This window comes from Pempheris klunzingeri, chromosome 11 (assembly GCF_042242105.1).
Source record: "Pempheris klunzingeri isolate RE-2024b chromosome 11, fPemKlu1.hap1, whole genome shotgun sequence".
Taxonomy (NCBI): domain Eukaryota; kingdom Metazoa; phylum Chordata; class Actinopteri; order Acropomatiformes; family Pempheridae; genus Pempheris; species Pempheris klunzingeri.
In genome coordinates, this window is record NC_092022.1 from 26,277,501 (window position 1) to 26,300,648 (window position 23,148).

Here is a 23,148-nt window from a genome sequence, read left to right on the forward strand (position 1 = left end):
GTCATTTTACTACAGAACACAGGAGTGTCTGGTCCACCACTGCCTCCAATGGTTAGTTAGTGTGTGTTATCGTGTGCTACAAAAATATTGTGCTGAGTCTGAACTAATCCTGAAAAACACCAAAGTCACACAATAACACAAACTAACAAAGTGAGGCAGCAGCTCCTGTGTTCTGTTAAAATCCCTGTTTTAGTGAATGTAGTCTGGTGTGTGTGATATAACGGCCCCGTTTTATTCTTTATTCTGATTCCTCTCTCGCTCATCCAGGCAGTAACTCGTCAGTGAAGATGTCGGAGCGAACGAGCAGCAGTCGGGACAAAGAGAGAGAGCGAGACAAGGAGAAGGGAGGGAGCGAAGGAGGAGCAGCAGCAGCAGGAGGAGGGGGCGGAGGTGGAGGAGGAGGAGGGGGCGGCGGCAGTGGCGGAGGAGGAGGAGGAGGAGGAGGAGGTGTAGGAGGAGGAGGGGGAGGAGGAGCGGCGAAGGAGGCGGAGAAGAGAAAGAGGAGTCGAGCGGCTGACAAACTGCTGTCGTCTTCCAACCCGGCGAGTCCAGGAGGAGCCAAGAGGAGACGCACCTGAGAGGTGGATGGAGCGAGAGAGAGAGAGAGAGAGAGTATGTGTAGGTGAGAGAGAGAGAGAGAGAGAGAGAGGGAGGGAGGGAGGCCAACTGCAGGAAGAGAAGAAGAAGAAGAAGAAGCTGCCGTCACAGGAATCATTGGTGCGAGCTGTGTGTCACATGACCGTCTGATGCTGGATGAAGAGGAGGAAGCGCTTCATGTCAGTGCAGTCTTCATCAGTCATGTGATCACAGCGGGAGGAAGTGACACGTCTGGACGCATCACTGCTGCTGCAGCCTTTCCGGACACGATGTGATCCCGTGAGCGGCCTGCTGTCTGACCGCAGCGTCGGCAAAAACGTCTTCAGTGTAGTTTTTACTTTCAATATTTCGTTGTATTAGACAAGTGTGTCATTTTCACTGAGGGGTGGGGGGGCGTGTCCCTCCCCATGTTTTAAAGTCATAGTTTTGTTTTTTTAATTCATCCCAACCCTCCTATAACACTGTCGGACTGATGCCTGGCAGGTAAAAAAAGAAAAGGTAAAAATGGATGCAGTAGAACCCCCTTTTTTTATTCCACTTTCTTGTCAAAACTTGGTGCCTACATTACCCACAATGCAACCCGACCGCTAACAGTTCGGTCAGGGATTGGTGTGCGTGTTGTGCTAGTAGCTGCTGACGTATCCTGCAGAGATGAGCTGCACAGGTCTGCTCTTTCCTACGCCACAACAACACAGGCTTTTACTTTGAAAAACTTTGCAGTCTTCAGGCCTGACCGACGCCGACTCAAGTGACATCACTCGAGGACATTTGTCAGACTTCACACTTTATGCAGCCTTTATACAACATCAGTCGTAGAACTCCTTAAGACCTGGAAACACACTTGAATATGTGCTTCCCCCTAAAGAGCACCAGTTTTCGTAGCCCTGGGTTTCGCCTCTCAGGCTTCCTGCCTTTGGTTGAGGCTGTTGTGGCTTCATTCAGCCTGAGAGGACGACTGCAGACAAGACAGCACCTCATCAATATTCTCCTAAAAACATGCTAGAATAGAACATCAATCAAAGATAAAGTCCAGTTCAGTACTTTTGTTGTAAAGGAGCAAGTTCAACATGCTCTGTTTTTAAGTATCAGGTCTCCATCAAGAAAAGCAAACATTGTTTTAAGGAGTCACTGCTTCAAAGGGTATTTTTAAACCTGGGCTCTGTTAGTACGTGTCCTGGTGTCCGAATGACTGGTAGGTAGTAAAAGTGTTGGAATTGGTCCAGAAGATCACCTCAGCCACAAACCAGCAGCTCTGGTGTTCTGTTAGGTAAAATGACTGTTTTTGTGAATGGAGTCTGGTGTGTGTGCAGAGAGCGATAGAACGGCTCTACTTTTTATTTAGCCACAAACAGCCGTTCTATCGCTCTCTGCACACACACCAGACTCCATTCACAAAAACAGTGATTTAACCTCCCAGAACAGGAGACTTTGTATGACTTTTGTGTGAAGTCAAACAACAACACAAGTAAACTAACCGAGCAGCAGCTCCTGTGTCCTGTTCTCTAAAATCCCTGTTTTAGTGAATGTAGTCTGGTGTGTGTGCTGTTTGTGGTTAAACCAAAAGGATCTTCCAGGTCTCTCTCTGTAGGGATCCTTTCCATGATGCTGTCACACACTTAGAATAACACTCTGAGCCTGCCAGTGGATCAAACAAGCTCTTTTAGTGGACCTACTGTGATCAGGTGCAGTTGTCCCAAAGGATCACGTTGCAGCCATTGCAGCCCGTTTGGTGTCTGCTGGCTGAGGTGATCTACTGGACCAGTTCCAACACTTTTACTACCTACCAGTCACTCACACACCAGGATGAGGACAGATGGGACCATGTTACTCTTTAATAGTGCTTTTTTTTGGAGGTAAGAATCGGTCCGACCGGCTGACAGACGGACAGAGCAGAGCCTCAGACCCCGTCAGCAGCTCAGTGACGGTCTGAGACGTGAAGGCTTTTGATCACCTGACTGTCGATATAATGCAATAAATCTCAGCGGTCAGTTATTTTTCTCCAACATCTGTAAGCTTGATTTAGTTTGGTTTGTCTTCAGTTTCTTTGGTGTTATTCTGATGCCGACAGTCGCTGTGCGTCGGCGTCTCCGTGGGGTGAAAGTACTTGGTGCATATGTCCGTATCCTGTCTGTGGTGTTTCAGTCTGTGGAGTCAAACAGGGAAACGACACGCTGAGCATTTTGTCGGCTGATTGGTTTCATGAAAAATAAAACGTCCCCTTTAGGTTCTCAGTGACGTGTTAATTTATTGGTGTGTGATGAGCTGATGTGTGAGGCTGATCATTAAAGATGAGCTCAGATCAATAACGTCTCCTCTTCTTAACTCCTCAACAGGCCGCAGTGACAGTAACTAACAGAACAGCATTGTCCTCTGCTTTCACTGTCACTGTCACTTTTTTAACTTACCTGACATCGTTAACTGCTTCACAAATCAGGATTTCACTAACAATAATAATACAATAACGTAAAAATATAACATTTAATATTCTTTTACATGTCTGAAGTCGTTCCTTCCAGCTGCCTCTTTACTAAATTATTATTATTATTATTATTATTATTATTATTATGCTTCATGACAGAAGACTTTCTGTCTTAAAGCAGCAAAACTTTGGAACAAACTCCCAAAACAAACCAGACAAACAGCTTTAAGAGGCTGTTTGCTCTTATTGTATTATTTTATTGTTCTTAATTATTAGTACATTTTCCTTCTTTTGTCTTTTATCTTTAAAACCTGTTGTTGATTTAATATTTTCACTTATTTTTATTTTTTTAATTTTGTTTTGTGTATTTTTTTATGCAACAACTGTGCCATTTTAAAAAGTCTTATTATTATTATAATGATAATAATTATTATAATTATTGTTATAATAATAATAATTATTATTATTATTATTATTATTATAATATAAATTATTATTATTATTATTACATTTCTGCACCTAAGGAAACTTTTCATTGGGGGACTTTAACATCTTCTGCTGAGTAAAGCCTTTGAATCCGTCTTAATCACATGAATCTGATTCATAAATCATAATAACTTAAACATCAGTATGATAAACTACAGAACTGCCAGAGGAGGAAAACTAACAGTCGTCACTCAAAGACCAAACCTGGAAATGTACCTTAAAACAGATCAAACTGCAGGTCGAGAGTTCGATTCCAGCTGAACCGAACTGGAGCTGCAGTGAGTCCACGCGGCCAACGGGGGGCGCCGTCCTCCTGCTGTAGGACGGAACGAACCACCGCTGAGCCGCTCAGTCTGATCAGAAACATCACCTGGCAGAGGAATATATGGTCGAATCCATATATTTAGAACATGTTTATTGATTTCAGACCATTTTAAAAAGTTAAAAACAGGAAGTTGTTTTGAGTAAAAGCAGCAAAAACACATTTAATCATGAAAATACACTTAAATCCTGCTCATGTCGTCATATATCCTACTATTAGATTATTAGTAGTGATGCAGCAACATTTAAGATGCTTTTAGATGTTGTAGCCGGCTGCACTAAAGCTGATTCTTTTATATTTTACTGCTGGGTGGTTTAATTTGTAATGTGTTGAATGTTATAAACTCATTTTTAATCTTAATCTGAAAAGAGAAGAGTTGATTTTTTAAAAGAGGGATTGTGGATCTGTTGCTCCTGAGAGTCTGTTGGACTGTGTGAAAGTGAAGGTTTAGGAGGTTCAGCTAATAACAGTAATACTGGGACGGTGAAGTGGGACATTTGAGATTTGAACTGATCCGTACGTGTGTCTGTCAGATTAAAGGTCAGATTAAAGGTCTCAGTCTGAACAAACACACGGTTATAAAAGTCTGAAAACTGCAGGAGTTCAGCTTCTGTCTGTTTGTTGTCACCTTCTATGCTTCCTTAGAGACACTCTGATGTTTTTAAACTCTGGTGTCTAAATAACTGGTTGGTGTGTTGGAACTGGTAAATGTAACTCTTTGGGGTTAAATCCCTGTTTTTGTGAATGGACTCTGGTGTGATATATAACGGCTGTTTGTGGTTAAACCACTGCTGTTCCTTCCTTATATAATCCAGCATTGCTTTACGTCCTTGTTTACCAGCTAGCAGTCTTCTTATTTCCTTCCCTTTCTTCTTATATGACTGTGTTTCTCTGCACATTACTGGCTTCTGTTGATCTCTTCAAAGCCACCAAACTCCATTGACAAAAACAGTAATTTTACCTCACAGAACACAGGAGTGTCTGGTCCACCACTGCCTCAAATGGTTAGTTAGTTTGTGTTATTGTGCGTTACAGAAATATTGTGCTGAATCTGATCTAATCCTGAAAAACACCAAAGTCATACAATAAAACTAACTAACCAACAAAGTGACTGCTGGGTTCTGTGAGCTAAAATCCCTGTTTTAGTGAATGTAGTCTGGTGTGTGTGCTGTTTGTGGTTAAACCAAAAGGATCTTCCAGGTCTCTCTCTGTAGGGATCCTTTCCATGATGCTGTCACACACTTAGAATAACACTCTGAGCCTGTCAGTGGATCAAACAAGCTCTTTTAGTGGACCTACTGTGATCAGGTGCAGTTGTCCCAAAGGATCACGTTGCAGCCATTGCAGCCCGTTTGGTGGCTGCTGGCTGAGGTGATCTACTGGACCAGTTCCAACACTTTTACTACCTACCAGTCACTCACACACCAGGATGTGAACAGAGAGGATCATGGGTTAGAAACACCAAAGTTAGCCTTTTAATTGTGATCTTTTGTAGAACTGACGAATGATGTGAGGAAACAGGTGAAGGAGAGGAGGAGAAAATACATTAGGAAAGATGGAAGAATGACCGCTAGAGGAGAAAGAAAGGGACGATGGGATGGAGGAGAGGAGGAGGGAACAGAAAAGGAAAAAGGGATAGTGGCCTGATAAAGAACACAGAAAGAAGAGAAACTGGGGGAGAGTCGACGGGGAACAGTGAGTGAAGAGAAAGCCAGTGCAGAAGTAATGGCCGCCTGGTGGGGGGGGGGGTGGGGGGGGGAGAAGAAGCTTAGCAGGACGAGTGTCAATCCTGCCTGAGAGAGCTGTCAGTCTGACTGAGAGGAAAACAGAGCGAGCGAGTGTGAGAACGAACGACAGGACGGCTGCTGCGGCATGAATATTCATGAGGCACTGAGAGTTCCCAGCACTGTGTGTGTGTGTGAGAGTGTGTGTGTGTGTGTGTGTGTGTGTGTGTGTGTGTGTGTGTGTGTGTGTGTGTGTGTGTGTGTGTGTGTGTGTGTGTGAGTGTGTGTGTGTGTGTGTGTGTGTGTGTGTGTGTGTGTGCACCTATCTACCAGTGGACCTAAGTATCATCACACATTCTCCTGGTCCACAGTTGTCACGCTTTAAATCAAGCCATGTCAAGTCTGTTAAGGGGGAATTTATTCATTTATTCATTCGTTAATTTTTTATTGTGTGTGTGTGTGTGTGTGTGTGCATGTGTGTGTGTGTGTGTGTGTGTGTGTGTGTGTGTGTGTGTGAGTGTTAAAGATCACGTCCTCACTGATGACCTTGTCTGCTTATGTAAGTTAAATAGAGGCGTCAGTGTCGTAGTTAAAGGTTCCTCACAGCAGGTTTAGGTTAAAAAACAACATTTTTGTTTATTCAAAACGGCAAGAAATAGTAGTTAACACTTGGAAGAGTGGTAGTCCACTGCTGGTAATGTAAGAGTGTGTGTGTGTGTGTGTGTGTGTGTGTGTGTGTGTTCACAGCGCTGCCTCGGCCATGTTTATTCATAAATCATCTCATGTTTATTCATACTGGATTATGTAAACAAGTAGGTAGGCGTATTCACACACACACACAGTGATGCTGCTGGTCAACCGTTACGCAAACACACAAACATCTATGAGTGTGTTCTGCAGTGTGTGTGTGTGTGTGTGTGTGTGTGTGTGTGTGTGTGTGTGTGCGACCATGGTTTGTGAGGACCCACACCTGACGCCCCACCCTCTCTGTGGGAACCCCCCCTCTACATTTTAGATTCAGAATTGTAGGTTAAGGACTTGGTTTTACTCCCTGGATTAGATTCGTTCCACCTTTAGGAGTCGGGGACCTGAAGTTCCTCTTTTTGTTTTTGACTGCTGATTGGACACACAAACCTAGGAAAGTCTGGCATTAAATCACACGATTAACAAAAATACATTCACAGAATTCACTGATCATCGTTATTTTGCTCCAAAAACAGATTCATAAGTGAGAAATTTGAATATTTGCACCAACAAAACAAATGATCCAGTGAGTGCTGACAGAATAATGCACCTCTGAAATCATGTCATCACGTCTCCGAGCCTTTTGAAGCCGATTGTGAATGTTTTTGAGCCGTAGCTCCGTCAAAAGTGGAAGCTTTTCTTTTTTTTTTTACCCTCTGAAACACACAGGATCCAGCATGCCCCCCCCCCCCCCCCCCCCCCCCCCCCCACATCACCATCCTCCCACTTCCACTCTTCCCAGCTCACCTTCTTGCCCTTACACCATCCAGTTCAGTCTTCTCTCTCTCCTGCAGAACAGTGATGCTCCTTTAGTCTTTGAAGTGGACGTGCCGATCAGAGACAAGAGAGACGAGGGAGGGAGACCTTGGATGGGAGTTGAACTGAGGACCCGAGATAAAAATCTGAAAGTGAAGAAGAAAGTGCTGAAAGATGAGACGAGAGGCGGAGGAGAAGGAGCTAAAGAGGACCCTGGTGTGATGTGAAGTCATGAATTATTCCCCTCGTAGGTTTCCTCAGGGACTTCATGTTCCAGTCAGGCCATCTCGGAGCATTAGCATTAGCATTAGCATTAGCTCCCGTTCACAGTTCACTCTGCTTTGTGTTCAGGGCTGCAGTGTAGTGCTTTCAAGACGAGTTATTGGTGAGTGAATTACAACGTTCATGAACAAATGCCAACTGTTCCTTAGCTCCATGTTTCTCTCACAGAAATCTAAAACCACATCTGACCAGCAAGCAGAGTGAACGTCTCGCTTTTCCTCAGGAACCAGGAAGTAAATGTTCTTATTTATTTTTATATATAGCAGACAGCAAGAACACTCAACAGATAAACCAGAAACAGCCCACACAAGGAGAAAACTAAAATTCATTCATTTGAAAAAATACAAATAATCTTAAAAATGCATAAACACATCAATTAATCAATCAATCAATCAATCTTTATTTATATAGCACCAGTTCATAACAAATGCTATCTCAGAGACTCAAAAATTCAGGAATTCAACATGAAACATGAGCAGCATCAGATATTATATTAGGACACAGTGGAGGAAGAACTCCCCTTAAACCACGAACAGGACCAGGCTCAGAGGGGGTGGAGCTTTCTGTCGGGGTCCATAACCATAACTATGTTTCTGATAACAGGAATGTGATTGATTATCAGCAATAGTTAATACATGAATGATAATAACACGACTAACATCAGGAAAAAGGGGCCGAAGATCATCAAGACCACAGCAGGAGAACCAGGACCAGGATCCACAGGAACCAGAGAACCACAGCAGGAGAACCAGGACCAGGATCCACAGGAACCAGAGAACCACAGCAGGAGAACCAGGACCACAAGTTAGTAACAGACATTAAAGAGACATGAAGCATCAGGATGGAGAGGAAGAGGAGGAGAGAGGAGCCCAGTGCATCATGGGAAGTCCCCGGCAGTCTGAGCCTATAGCAGCATAACTAGATCCAGCCCTGAACTATAGGCTTCATCACTAAGGAAGGTTTTTAGCCCCCTCTTAAAAACACAGACACGTTTATACATACAAACATATAAAGACATGTCAGGTCATCGTATACTAACATGCTTAAACATACACGTACATGTAAACACTCACATGTTGTGCTGGCATGCAGCACACGGTATTTAAAATGCTCATGAAGGCCCAAATAATCCATGTTTACTTAAGGTTAGGATTCCTTTTCTCTTGTTGAACTGTTTATGTCTTTATATCGGTTATTCATAAGATGTAGTCTTCGCACATATAAGAGTGTTTGCAGCCTTGAATATATTTACTTCATGTGAGATCAGATCCACACTAGCCTCTTCTTCCAGTCTGAAAACAGATTAAAGCCTCAGCTGCTGCTCAAAACCTCAATCCACCTCCTGAAAAGCGTCTTCTCTTGGATCCAGGTTTCATTTCTTCGAGGGGTTTGGACTCTTTCAGGACCTTTCAGCCGGCGCGCTGACATCACCGCTGGCCCCCCGCATGTAAGCTGACGTGAGAAGTGATGCCGTGAATGCTTCCTGTCGCCGACATGATGGGATTTCTTCTTCGTGTGTTGTGTTCGTGTAGCTGTGAAGCCTGAGAGCTGAGACAAATTTAGACGTTTCTCCGTCTGTTTGTTAAAAAAAACAAAAAAAAAACACACACACACTCTCACACACACACACACACACACACACACTCACACACACACACACAGGCTCCCACACAAAGCACTCATTAGCCATGTATGGTGTGTGTGTGTGCCAGAAGTCATTTGTTTGTCTTTAAGCAGCTAAACTCCCTTTTATCCTGCTGATAATAGAAAGATTAGCATCTCAAAACCACAAAAGAGCTTTTTAATCAAACCTCAGGCTCACACACACACACTCTCACACACACTCGGGGTCCCAGGCCTCCCGTTGTGTAGCGTACGGTGATTACAAAGACGATCTTGTGTGTGTGTGTGTGTGTGTGTGTGTGTGTGTTCGTGCAGTGGCTGGTAGTTAACACACTAATGAGTCAAACAGCTGATGGTGTGTATGTGTAAATCCACGCTGTGATGCTAATGAGCGCAGCAGCTTTAGAGTCTGAAGACTCAATCTGCTCCAGTTTGACTTTGAACTTTTGACGAGTTCATTTCTCAATTTCAAAGTTTGAATGTTCGTCTTTTAAGTCAAGAGCTTGTCCATCGACAGGTGCCTCCGATCCCTCCGTTCTGAACCCTCACATCCTGAAATTAATCACATTCAGATAAGGACGCATTTCCTGTTTCTTATTACGCTTTGAAAGATACTCAATACTCATATTTCTTTACTTTTCTGCTTTTATTTAGAGCCTTTGTGATCATTTTCACAACACAACATTTCACAACACATCATTTACAACGGTGGCAAAAAGGTCTGCAGGGAATATCTGGACAGTCCGGTTTCCTGGTCCGTGTCATACTTTTTGGACCCGGCCTACGTCCACCCGACAGAAGCAGCCCCTCTTTTTGGTACGAGTGCCACATTTCACTGTCCTCCTGACCCGTTCTTACTCCCAGGGCGTCAAATACGGAGATTTTGTCGCCCCCTTTGGCGCCACACGGCACCCTCCTGGGTGTGTTTGGTGTAGGGTTGGTTGCTAATAGAACCACATCATCTGCAAAAGAGTAGAGAAGCTTTTTCCCCAAAACCTTAAAACCTACCGGAGCCCAAGGTCCCAGTATCAGGACAGAAAACACAGATCATTAGCTTCAGTTTCAGCAGAAATTAGGCTGCATTTTTATCTTTCCAAAGCAAAATGATGGCAGAGTGCAACAGTTGAGGGTAAAGTTATACTGGAGATCATTTACAGATGTTCATTTCAGTCTATTTAACCCTTTATGACTCATCATGGAACAAACCAGAGCATATCTTTACATGTTTACAGGCTGTAGTGCCATTTTTTGGAGCATTTTATAATTTGCTATACATCAATACAACCTTTATATCCCACATTTTATGTCCAGACCGACTAAATAAATTAAATTAAAATTAAAATTAAAAGTGTAATAAATACACATATTTTTCTAAATACAGAAATGTCACAGCTGTAACGTGTATTCCAGCGTAGGAGGCGCTGTGAACACCTGCTGACTGGATTATTACTGTTTTGTTGTGTTTGTTTTATTCTGGATTTCTGCAAACACTTTAGTGGAAGTAAACGGCGCTCTGGGACTCCTCTGGTTTTTATATGCAAAAAGAATTATTGCTCCGTCTTATTTGGTTGCATTGAAAAATAGATATGCAGTTTATAATTGTTTGTGCGAACTGATCGGACTAAACAGCCGATCCGTCATGTAGTTTTCACTTTCGCTTTCGCTTCCATCTCCCGTTAGCTAGCTTCACTAATTCGATCGTTTACATGAACACGGTTGGATGGAAACTGAACTGTGTCTCAGTTTCCACACAGTTTCTGAACAAGCTATGTCAGATAAATATGCACGTGCAGCATCGCAAGAGATGAAACTATTTGGAGATTAATGGACGCAACGTTTGCCTACAAACTCCAGAATTAACACTGTGGATCTGCTGTGAGGCTCAATAACTTCGATTTTCAGCAAAAATAATAATGAAATCCTTTGTAGGACAATTAATCATCAACTGGTGACTTTCTGCACATCTAAAACATTTAACACCCCTCAGATCTACAACCACTTCTCTGGATTTCTCCAGTGTTGCCGACTGTGACGTGGAGAGAAACAAAGAGCAGCCAATTATCTCCAAACCGCTGTTGGACACAGACTAAGAGGGAGTCGCTTCCTTAATTAGATTATCTATTAAAAATAGTTGTTGGTTCATTAAAAAGATCAAAAATCAGCGAATTGAGAAAAACAGTGGAGACAAACTCAGAGAGTCACAGCTGACTGGAACTGTGTGCATGTGTGTGTTCCTGTGAGACTAATTGGGACAAGACTAATAAAATCTGCACACAAACACACACACACTCACACACACACACACACACACACACACACACACACACACACACATGGGGGGCCTCCGTCTTTTTGTCTCTTCAGCTGCGAGACGAGACAAAATCTACAAGTCTTTGTATAATCCTGAACCGCATCAATGACTATTGGTGTCAGAGCAAACACACAAGCTGGTGTGTGTGTGTGTGTGTGTGTGTGTGTGTGTGTGTGAGTGTGTGAGGGTGGTGTCATGGTGTCTGTGGTTGTTTTTCAGACAGATTGTCGTTGTGCATCACTATTTAGAGCAAAAACAGAAGTGTGTGTGTGTGTGTGTGTGTGTGTGTGTGTGTGTGTGTGTGGACTCTGGTGGTCCAGACCTTTTAGACAGTAAACAACTCATTCATTATTCAAAACAACCTCTCTCTCCCTGTCTCTCTCTCTGTCTCCCCCTCTCTGCCTGTCTCTCTGTCTCTCTCTCTCCCTCTCCCTGTCTCTCTCTCTCTCCCCCCCTCTCTCTCTCCCTCTCTCTCTCCCTCTCTCTCTCTCCCCCCTCTCCTCCTCCTCCTCCAGTTGTTTATCACCTCTGTAGTCGTCTAAACTCTTTAGAGGAGCTGATAAATCTGCTGCCTGTCGTCGTATCGATCATTAGAAAAGGTCGTGCAGCCTCTCTTTTGTTCTCTCCGACCATCAGACTCTCCTGAAGTGTTCCCTCCTCTCTTTTGTTCTCTCCGACCATCAGACTCTCCTGAAGTGTTCCCTCCTCTCTTTTGTTCTCTCAGACCATCAGACTCTCCTGAAGTGTTCCCTCCTCTCTTTTGTTCTCTCAGACCATCAGACTCTCCTGAAGTGTTCCCTCCTCTCTTTTGTTCTCTCAGACCATCAGACTCTCCTGAAGTGTTCCCTCCTCTCTTTTGTTCTCTCAGACCATCAGACTCTCCTGAAGTGTTCCCTCCTCTCTCGACCATCAGACTCTCCTGAAGTGTTCCCTCCTCTCTTTTGTTCTCTCTGACCATCAGACTCTCCTGAAGTGTTCCCTCCTCTCCCACCATCAGACTCTCCTGAAGTGTTCCCTCCTCTCGCTCCGTCTCTCTTCGGCCCCTCTGTTCGCTTCACAGTAAACTGGATTTCCTGGAGGTCTGATAACTGAACTTAATATGAAGTTATTAACCAACAAACACACTTTAGTTATCAACAGGGTGTCAGTGAAATAAATGGGATTTAAAAAAATTTGCTGGAGACACTAAATCAGTTTTAAAACCAACAGAATCATCTGAGCGTTTGTCTGGTCGTTTAAATGTGAGTCTCTGACATGAGAAGTGAAATCTTTTACAAACTGGTTTACAAAAACAACAGCAACATGAAGAACCAAATGTAAAATGTAAAATAAGCACTGTGGCATCAGAGAGACCAGTTCTGTACGTCATGATCCACCTCTGCTGTGTTTTGTGTCTTGCGGTCTTGTTTCCTGTTTTATTTTGTAGTGCTCTTGTCTTGTTCTGCCTCACTTCCTGCGATCGTCTGTACCTGTTCCTCCTCACCTGTCAGCCCTCCCTCCTTTACAGACCACCCCTCATGTTCTCTGTGTGGTTGGTTTCTGTCTTTTTAGGTTTTTTTTGTACCTGGAAGTTTTGTGGATTTCACCTGCGCCTGCCTGAATTTGTAAGTTTTTGCAGAACACATTAAACTGCTGCTTCCACATTCAGGCCCTTTAAGACACTGCAGCCCGTCCAGAGTGAAAGATGACGGTCCTGTGGTGCTGAGTGATACACAGGTGAGACAGACCTGGAAACAGTATCACTAAAATCTATGAGTCAGAAAAAAAACAGCAACTTGAGTGTATTTTGGTGGATCAAAGCAGCCCGAACAAGAGATATGACATCTAATTTAGGCTGTTTCCAACCCAAACTGAGGTTTGATGGAGCATGTGTTTGCTTTGGGGGGAAGTTTCATTTTTTTGTTGAGTTTTAAAGTAATTTCCGATCCGATACGGAGCGCTGCAGGGTGTCAAGGGTACGTGACAGCGGCACGGAGCAGGTTTTAGGTCTGCAGGCTTCTTCTTGTCCACAGTGAAAAGAGGTGCTGACCAGACGGAGAGCATGAAGGGAACCAGCAAAACATCACTTTAAAAACTTTAAATGACATGATGCTGGAGCTCAGTGTGTCTGTAGTGTGTGTGTTCATGGTCTCCAGCTGATGTCAACCATGATTTGATTATTGATGCTTTGTTAGATGGCGTTCTCTTCAGTGTGAGGTGACTTCACCAGGGAGCCTCAATAAGGCCTCATTAACTCAACAGGTCGTAATTAAGTGTCACTTCAGAGGAATCCATTAAGTAATCAGGGGCGACTCCTGTTGTTCACCAGAGCTGATCAGGAGGAAGTGATGGTTTCTTCTTCTAGCCGATGTGGGACTCTTGTTTTGATACGAGCACACAGAGCATCTGAAGCAGAATAACTATTAAACTCCACCAAACTTTAAAACCAGCTTAAAATGAGGAAATATTGAACATTAAACATCACTTTCAATGTTTTACTTTTTGTAAACAGGCGTCTACACACTGACTAACTAGCACACACACACTATAGACCTCCACTACACACTAACACACTGACTAACTAGCACACACACACTATAGACCTCCACTACACACTAACACACTGACTAACTAGCACACACACACTATAGACCTCCACTACACACTAACACACTGACTAACTAGCACACACACACTATAGACCTCCACTACACACTGACACACTGACTAACTAGCACACACACACTATAGACCTCCACTACACACTGACACACTGACTAACTAGCACACACACACTATAGACCTCCACTACACACTAACACACTGACTAACTAGCACACACACACACTATAGACCTCCACTACACACTAACACACTGACTAACTAGCACACACACACACTATAGACCTCCACTACACACTAACACACTGACTAACTAGCACACACACACACTATAGACCTCCACTACACACTAACACACTGACTAACTAGCACACACACACACTATAGACCTCCACTACACACTAACACACTGACTAACTAGCACACACACACACTATAGACCTCCACTACACACTGACACACTGACTAACTAGCACACACACACACTATAGACCTCCACTACACACTGACACACTGACTAACTAGCACACACACACACTATAGACCTCCACTACACACTGACACACTGACTAACTAGCACACACACACACTATAGACCTCCACTACACACTAACACACTGACTAACTAGCACACACACACTATAGACCTCCACTACACACTAACACACTGACTAACTAGCACACACACACTATAGACCTCCACTACACACTAACACACTGACTAACTAGCACACACACACACACACTATAGACCTCCACTACACACTAACACACTGACTAACTAGCACACACACACTATAGACCTCCACTACACACTGACACACTGACTAACTAGCACACACACACTATAGACCTCCACTACACACTGACACACTGACTAACTAGCACACACACACTATAGACCTCCACTACACACTAACACACTGACTAACTAGCACACACACACACTATAGACCTCCACTACACACTAACACACTGACTAACTAGCACACACACACACTATAGACCTCCACTACACACTAACACACTGACTAACTAGCACACACACACACTATAGACCTCCACTACACACTAACACACTGACTAACTAGCACACACACACACTATAGACCTCCACTACACACTAACACACTGACTAACTAGCACACACACACACTATAGACCTCCACTACACACTGACACACTGACTAACTAGCACACACACACACTATAGACCTCCACTACACACTGACACACTGACTAACTAGCACACACACACACTATAGACCTCCACTACACACTGACACACTGACTAACTAGCACACACACACACTATAGACCTCCACTACACACTAACACACTGACTAACTAGCACACACACACTATAGACCTCCACTACACACTAACACACTGACTAACTAGCACACACACACTATAGACCTCCACTACACACTAACACACTGACTAACTAGCACACACACACACACACTATAGACCTCCACTACACACTAACACACTGACTAACTAGCACACACACACTATAGACCTCCACTACACACTAACACACTGACTAACTAGCACACACACACTATAGACCTCCACTACACACTGACACACTGACTAACTAGCACACACACACACTATAGACCTCCACTACACACTAACACACTGACTAACTAGCACACACACACTATAGACCTCCACTACACACTGACACACTGACTAACTAGCACACACACACACACACACACACTATAGACCTCCACTACACACTAACACACTGACTAACTAGCACACACACACACACACACACTATAGACCTCCACTACACACTAACACACTGACTAACTAGCACACACACACACACACACACACTATAGACCTCCACTACACACTAACACACTGACTAACTAGCACACACACACACACACACTATAGACCTCCACTACACACTAACACACTGACTAACTAGCACACACACACACACACACACTATAGACCTCCACTACACACTAACACACTGACTAACTAGCACACACACACACACACACTATAGACCTCCACTACACACTAACACACTGACTAACTAGCACACACACACACTATAGACCTCCACTACACACTAACACACTGACTAACTAGCACACACACACACACACACACTATAGACCTCCACTACACACTAACACACTGACTAACTAGCACACACACACACACACACTATAGACCTCCACTACACACTAACACACTGACTAAATAGCACACACACACTATAGACCTCCACTACACACTAACACACTGACTAACTAACACACACACACTATAGACCTCCACTACACACTAACACACTTGTATTTAAACATCTTAATATCACCAGTAATGATAATAGAACCATTAACATCCTCTAGACTCCCAAAAAACCCTTTAATGGAAAAAATGAAGCCTCTTTCTGTCCAGTCGTGCAACACAGAGATTATATATACACACAATGAATAAATACAATTTTGTACAAGACATCTCTCTCACACACACACACACACACACACACACACACACACACACACTTGGTCCAATTAGTCTTATTAGCTGCTGTTGAAAAGAGCAGATAATCCTCTTAAAACTAAACTCTGATGCATAAAGGCGGCGAGGGGCTCGATGGCAGCACACCAGACCAGACCAGACCAGACCAGACCAGACCTCGCTCTCCATTGAGTCATCAGCGGGTCTTTGTGTTGTCATGGTGACCCGGTAGTCGGCCCACCAATCGCAGCATTGTTTCCCCCCACAGTGATTGACAGGATGTGGTGGTAACTCGTGGCAACAGGTTGTCAGAGCGAAGGATGATGTATTTTTGGAGGAGGGGGAGGGGTGTGTGTGTGTGTGTGTGTGTGTGTGTGTGTGTGTGTGTTGTTCTCAGCCCCTTTGACTTATGACCGTGCTAAGAACGTGCTAATCTGTTGTGTTCCCCACAGGCGGTTTACATTCATCTTAATGACCATTATCTCCAGTTTGCCCTCCAAAATAAAAGACTAATAATTATAATATTTCATGACAGACAGCCCTGTTCATTATTAACAGAGATGCTCGGCATGATGTGGGGGGGGGGCTATATAACAGAACGAGGAGCGGATCCAAAAAAAAAAAATCTGTTCTGTTTATCATTGTTCTATTCTATTTTATTTTGTTAACAGAATGACAAACTAACCCTTTAAAACACCAAAGTCACAGTATATGGTTGCCGTAGATCAGCAACTCCCGACTGGACTGAAGTGGAAAAGTGAAACAGCAGCTGCAAGGACGGCTCATATATTTAAACCTGGTTGGTACCAAATGTGTTGGAGCTGATCGAATAAATCTTAGCTGGCAGTCGATTACTGCAACGTGATCCTTTGGGACACCTGCACCTGATCACAGTAGGTCCACTAAAAGAGCTTGTTTGATCCACTGACAGGCTCAGAGTGTTATTCTAAGTGTGTGACAGCATCAAGGAAAGGATCCCTACAGAGAGAGACCTGGAAGATCCTTTTGGTTTAACCACAAACAGCACACACACCAGACTACATTCACTAAAACAGGGATTTTAGAGAACAGGACACAGGAGCTGCTGCTCTGCTGCTGCCTTGGATTGGTTAGTTTCTTTGCATTTTTGTGTGTTTAACAGATACTGAGTTTTATCCAAAGTAACCCTACAAAACACCAAAGTCACACAATAACACACAGAAGTGAACCAATCAAGGCCTACTGTAGACCTGTAACTCCTGCGTTCTGTGAGGTAAAATCAGTGTTTTTGTCAATGGAGTCTGGTGGCTTTGATGAGAGCAACTCGTGGCTGTTTCTGCTGTAATATCGCTCTCTGCACACACACCAGACTCCATTCACAAAAACACTGATTTTACCTCACAGAACCCAGATGTTGCTGGTCTACTGCTGCCTAAATCAGTTAGCTTATTTGTGCTATTGTTTGGTGTTTTTAAAGGGTTAATTCGGACCGCTGCCTCGATCAAACTGTTCGTGACACTGAACACGTCAGTCAGCCCAGTTATTTATTTAAATAGTTTACGACCTTCATAATTTTCATCCAGAATATGAACAATGAATCATCTTGCTTTAAAAAGACAGACAAAGATTTGGGTAGAACTTTACAGTCTGTGATTTATCGGCAGTCAGAGAGTCGTTTTTTTAGACTTAGACTTTTCTTTATTGATTCCCCATAGGGGGAAATACCTTTTTTAAAAAAGCAATCAGTTTAAACCTCTTCTATGATAGTTTGACGTTTCCCATCTGCAGGGAAGAAGGAGTTTGGCTGGTTTTTAATGCGCCGTGAGTGCAGAGTTGATGTAGAAGCCGTATCACATAATACAGCTTTAAGGTTTAATGCAGCCGACTGCGTTTGAGGTATTAAAGCTTTTTCAGACTGCTGCAGTGATGGACGCCTTGTGGCTTCCTGTTATAATGAGATTCTTTTGGCTCGTGTGTGTTTTTTTTTACTAACGTGTCCCCAGTTTGTCAGACAGAACCTGCGGCTTGGCTTCATCATCGTATTCACAAACCTTTCGGCTGCGTCAGTGGACACACGGCTGCTGGTTATATCTGACATCAGCCCAGACTGAGTCTGACTGTCTCTGCTAACCGTGAAAGCCACGGTGCTGCAACAATTAGCCCGCTGATGGACTGATAGAAGATAGAAAAGTAGATAAAACTAAGTTGTAGCTTCTCAACTTGGAGGATTCAGCTGTTTTTTTTTCTCTCTTATTGAATAACTGAATATCTATTTGAACTCTTGAGCACCAACGACAGACGGGCTGTTTTTAATAGATTCGTCCCTGACTGCCTGTTGTATTATCCACATTGATTTTTGTCCATCTGTACTCTGTCAACAGTGTGATGCGTTCAGGGTCACACTGGCCGCCTCTGATGCTGCTGACACAAAAACACAACAGATGGATTTGGATGAATATTGATTTTCCCCTGAGAGCCTCTCGTGTGTTTTAAAAAAAAAAACGTCCCCGTTCAATAGAAGTATAACTGCCTGTGTGTGTGTGTGTGTGTGTGTGTGTGTGTGTGTGTTTACAGTAGATTAAGTTGTCACCAGCTGATCGTTTCCTGTGTAATAATCTCATATTTATGGGTCAAGCAGGACGTTCATGCCAGAGAACGTTTCAGTCAAGCTGATGGCTGGTTTAGTTCAACAAAACATAGTTAATCTGGTTCTGGTGATTTGAAGAGACGCGTGGGGAGGAACAGGGTGAGTTAACCTGTAATATCTGTTTTATTTATTCCTCATTAACCCTGACGTGGTCTAGTTTTTGATAAATCTTCTGCTCTAAGCTGCGTTAGAAGCTCTGTGTGTTTTAGATATGTTGTGTTTTATCAAAGTTGACACGTTTGTTAGTTTAGACTTTTGTTTCTTCATCTTCTGCAGGATGAACTGAGGTCACGTGCAAGAAAACTAAAGGAACAGAAATAGAGCGGTTTTTATTTAAATCAAATTCTGTCTAAAGACTGATATGATACAATTAAGAAGAAAAATAGAGATGTAAATAAAACATATCTGATTATATATTAAATATTTCCTTGAAATAAGACGGTATTGTTTTATCAAGATTAGTTGTTTTTTTGTTTTGTTTTGAATATTTTCTAACTTGGACTAATTCCATGATAAGTTTAAATAATCTGTTTCTCTCGTGTCTAAAACCAGAACAAACTAATTTACTGTCCAATGAACCTCGTCATGTTCTGCTGTCGGACACGAGGAGGAACATAGTAAATATAATGTGTTCTGTACACGTAGAAAAGCTAAAGTTATTAGCATGCTAACAGGCTTCAAATGTAGCAATTAAATTTACATCCTTGTTAGCATGTTGTAGAGCTTTTTATACAGAAGTGTCCTCTGATTGGTCGGTATCAGTCTGTAAAGAAGCGTCCTCTGATTGGTCGGTATCAGTCTATAAAGAAGCGTCCTCTGATTGGTCGGTATCAGTCTGTAAAGAAGCGTCCTCTGATTGGTCGGTATCAGTCTATAAAGAAGCGTCCTCTGATTGGTCGGTATCAGTCTGTAAAGAAGCGTCCTCTGATTGGTCGGTATCAGTCTGTATAAAGAAGCGTCCTCTGATTGGTCGGTATCAGTCTGTATAAAGAAGCGTCCTCTGATTGGTCGGTATCAGTCTGCGTAAAGGAGTGTCCTGTCCTCTGATTGGTCGGTCCATCTTTACATCACCAGTGGGCCTCTTACGCTCCTCTGACTGACCAGTTTTTACTCCCATGAAGCACTTGATGATTTTCTTCTGTGAAAAATAACATTAAATAAACTTTACTGACTTAAATGCTTAAATGCAGAGTTAACATCAGTGACTTCATGCAGAGGCTCTGGCTTTGGGGGCCCTCTGAGTCCTGGGGCACTGGGCCCGGTTGCACCCCCCAATAGTTGTGCTGCACACATGGGGGTGCAGCACAACTGTTGCACCCTTGAGTCGTTGCACCGACATGATGGACAAAGCGACGCCACCATCTGGATAAAAACCTCTGCTGTTCCAGCCGCCCACTCCCTCCCTGCAGCATTCACATGCCTATTTTCTTCCTTCTCAAATGATTTCCGTGAGCCCAGAAGTGTAAATTCAGTTGAAAACTGGAGTTGCAGAGAGTTTGCCGCTGCACCGTGCTTCACTCTGAAGTCCCTCCCGTTCACATGATAAACGAGGAGCAGCTGCTCTCTGCTTTTGATCAGACAACCTGAATCTGATAACGCCCACAGAGCCGCTCACTTTATGCAGATCCACCGCTACCAGGACCGAGAGAGGCCCATTAACATTCATGAAAACACACTCCCTCTGACATCAAACTTGTCTCCAACTGCAGCCTCTCGGAGAAGGCCCCGCTCGGGGGGGAACACGCGGCCCTCAGGATGTTAATTACCCTCAGGCGCTGAATGCATTTCATCTGATGGTGAGTCATGCTCTTCATTTATTTCTCCTCATGCGTTGTTGCTTGTGCAGCCGTCCCAGAGTCTTTGATATCCACACAGATAAAACAGATTAATTGGTCAACTTTCAGAGCTACACTTTCACACTCGCCTGCGTCTGCGGCTCAAATGTTTGGCCGGGATTTGTGCTGAGTGTCGGCTTCTGTCACTTGTTGTTCTCATTATAGGCTGTAAGGCTGAGCTGTAGAGATGCAGGGGGGGGGCGTTAATGTGGTCAGGCTTGTCGGCGTTTTTCTCCGAGAATCAGATAACGCAGAATAAAGAGTAGGTGGACTCGTTATTTCCTCCCTGTGAGCAGACAAAAAGTTCTCCACACCACAGCCTCCATCGGTGTCGGCGGATCCTTTTCCACCTTGAATAACCAAACAAATGAGCAAACCGCAGGCGCTTCGGTAATAAAGAGGTTTTCCCTGACAGGCTACAAAAGAAACCAGGAGCAGGTCTTAGTCTAGAATCATTTCTGCTTTGTCAAACACATTTTACACTTGAATTCCTTGGCTGAAGTAAATGAGGTGTGTGTGTGTGTGTGTGTGTGTGTGTGTGGTAAAGGTGTGAGGCCTTCACTGTCTGTGGATGTTTTACCCACATTATCACACATAGAAACATCAAAGTGCTTAATGTGCTAATCTGCTAATTCTGTTTAGCAGAAATCAAATCCTGGTTCACCTCAAATTAAACAGTAATAGAACTGAGGTTCTCCTCACTGGTTCTAAATCAACACTCTGACCACCATCCACAACTGCTCTGTTTCCCCTCAGGTTAACAGTCTGGGTGTCATCCTCACAGTACTCTGTCTTTTCAATCCCACATCAATAACACTACCCGGTCTGCATACTTCCATCTATCTCCTCCGCCCCTCCCTCCGCCCCCACACCACTGCTATCCTTGTCCACAGCCTTGTCACTTCTCACCTGGACCACTGTAACTCCCTCCTCTTTGGTCTTACTCACAAATCACTCCATAAACTTCCCACCAGCTGCCTGTATCCTCACCAGAACCCCCTCCGTCCACCACATCCCCCCCTCCGTCCTGCAGCAGCTCCACCGGCTCCCGGTCAAGTACCGCATCAACTTCAAAATCCTCTTGACAACATTCAAAGCCTTCCATAATCTCACCCCCCCATACCTGTCGGACCTCATCCACGTTGCCACGCCCTCCCGTACCCTCCGCTCTTCTTCCTCCATCCACCTGACTGTCCCCTCTGCCCGTCTCACCACCTCACTACCACCCCATCTAAAAAAATATTGACTCATTTTCCCTTTTCAAATCTAGACTCCAAACCCACCTGCTCAGGATCACTTTCTCACTATGATTTTAATTGCACTGTCAACCTGTTTTTATATTTATATTGTCTTCTTGTACGGCGACCTGGAGTGTCAGAACGGCGCCTCTAAATAAAATGTATTATTATTTTGGGACAGAACAAAATCAGACATTAGAAAAGGACATTTAATTAGAATAAAAAGAAAATCTAAACAAGCTCAAATGGAATCTAGCGCTGCAAGAAATGAATGTTTGTCTGATTTAGTGAAATGTTTCTGATCCGTTCTTGTTCAGCACAAAGTGGATCTGAACGTCTTTATTATAACACACTTCACATTGGTCATTGATTGACGTGATCGGTGTCCTCGTTTAGGCATAGTGAGTGGTTCAGGTGTCATTAGATGGGGAACATGGATTAATTTGAACACCATGTATGTTCCATTTAAACTGATCTCCTCACTGCATCACTGCAAATGTACTCTCAGTCACAAACAACAAAAAAAGCCCAGCTGGGAGAGTTGGTGAGTTGAGCTCTTGGTGGAAAGACGTTCCTGCTCATTGTGTGTCGCACTAACCTGCATCATCTCCGGAGTCAAAGTGGTTTGGCAGAAAATCTGCAGAGGAATTTGCTGCCCAACCTGAAGGCAGCAGAGGGGAGATGTGGGTGGTTCCAGTCGGTTAACGTCCTGTTAACGTCTGAGACGACTGGACTCATCAGCTGGAATCATTACTGTGGTGTCGGGATGTTGCCGTCGTGCAGGTGAACGTCTGTCGGATCATTTCAAGACTGACGGACATGAAACTATATTTATAGACTTCTAATGTTTGTTAGTTATAGGCACAAGTTACAGAGGCATGCTGGGTAATAGAGGGGTGGATCTATGGAAATGATAAAATAGAAGACGTTGACTACTGATGCTCAGCCGTCTGTCTGGATCTGATGATGTGAGTCAAATCTGACCCAGACTGAGACTTACTAGTAGAAATGTGATCCAAATTGATTTCACGTAGTCCAGACTTACTAAAACTCAGTCTGGATGTGTCAGACAGCTGATGTGGGCT

General features: G+C 43.7%; 1 protein-coding gene across 1 annotated transcript in view; it reads left to right on the plus strand.

Annotated features, from left to right (window-relative positions):
* mrgbp (MRG/MORF4L binding protein) overlaps window positions 1–974 on the plus strand; it is a 6,290-nt gene extending 5,316 nt beyond the window's left edge. The window contains exons 5-6 of the mRNA XM_070840224.1: window positions 268–390; window positions 460–974. Of these exons, the coding sequence (XP_070696325.1) occupies window positions 268–390; window positions 460–578 (242 nt within the window). The 3' untranslated portion in view covers window positions 579–974. The remainder of the gene's footprint in view (window positions 1–267; window positions 391–459) is intronic.
* Window positions 975–23,148: the final 22,174 nt, after the last annotated feature.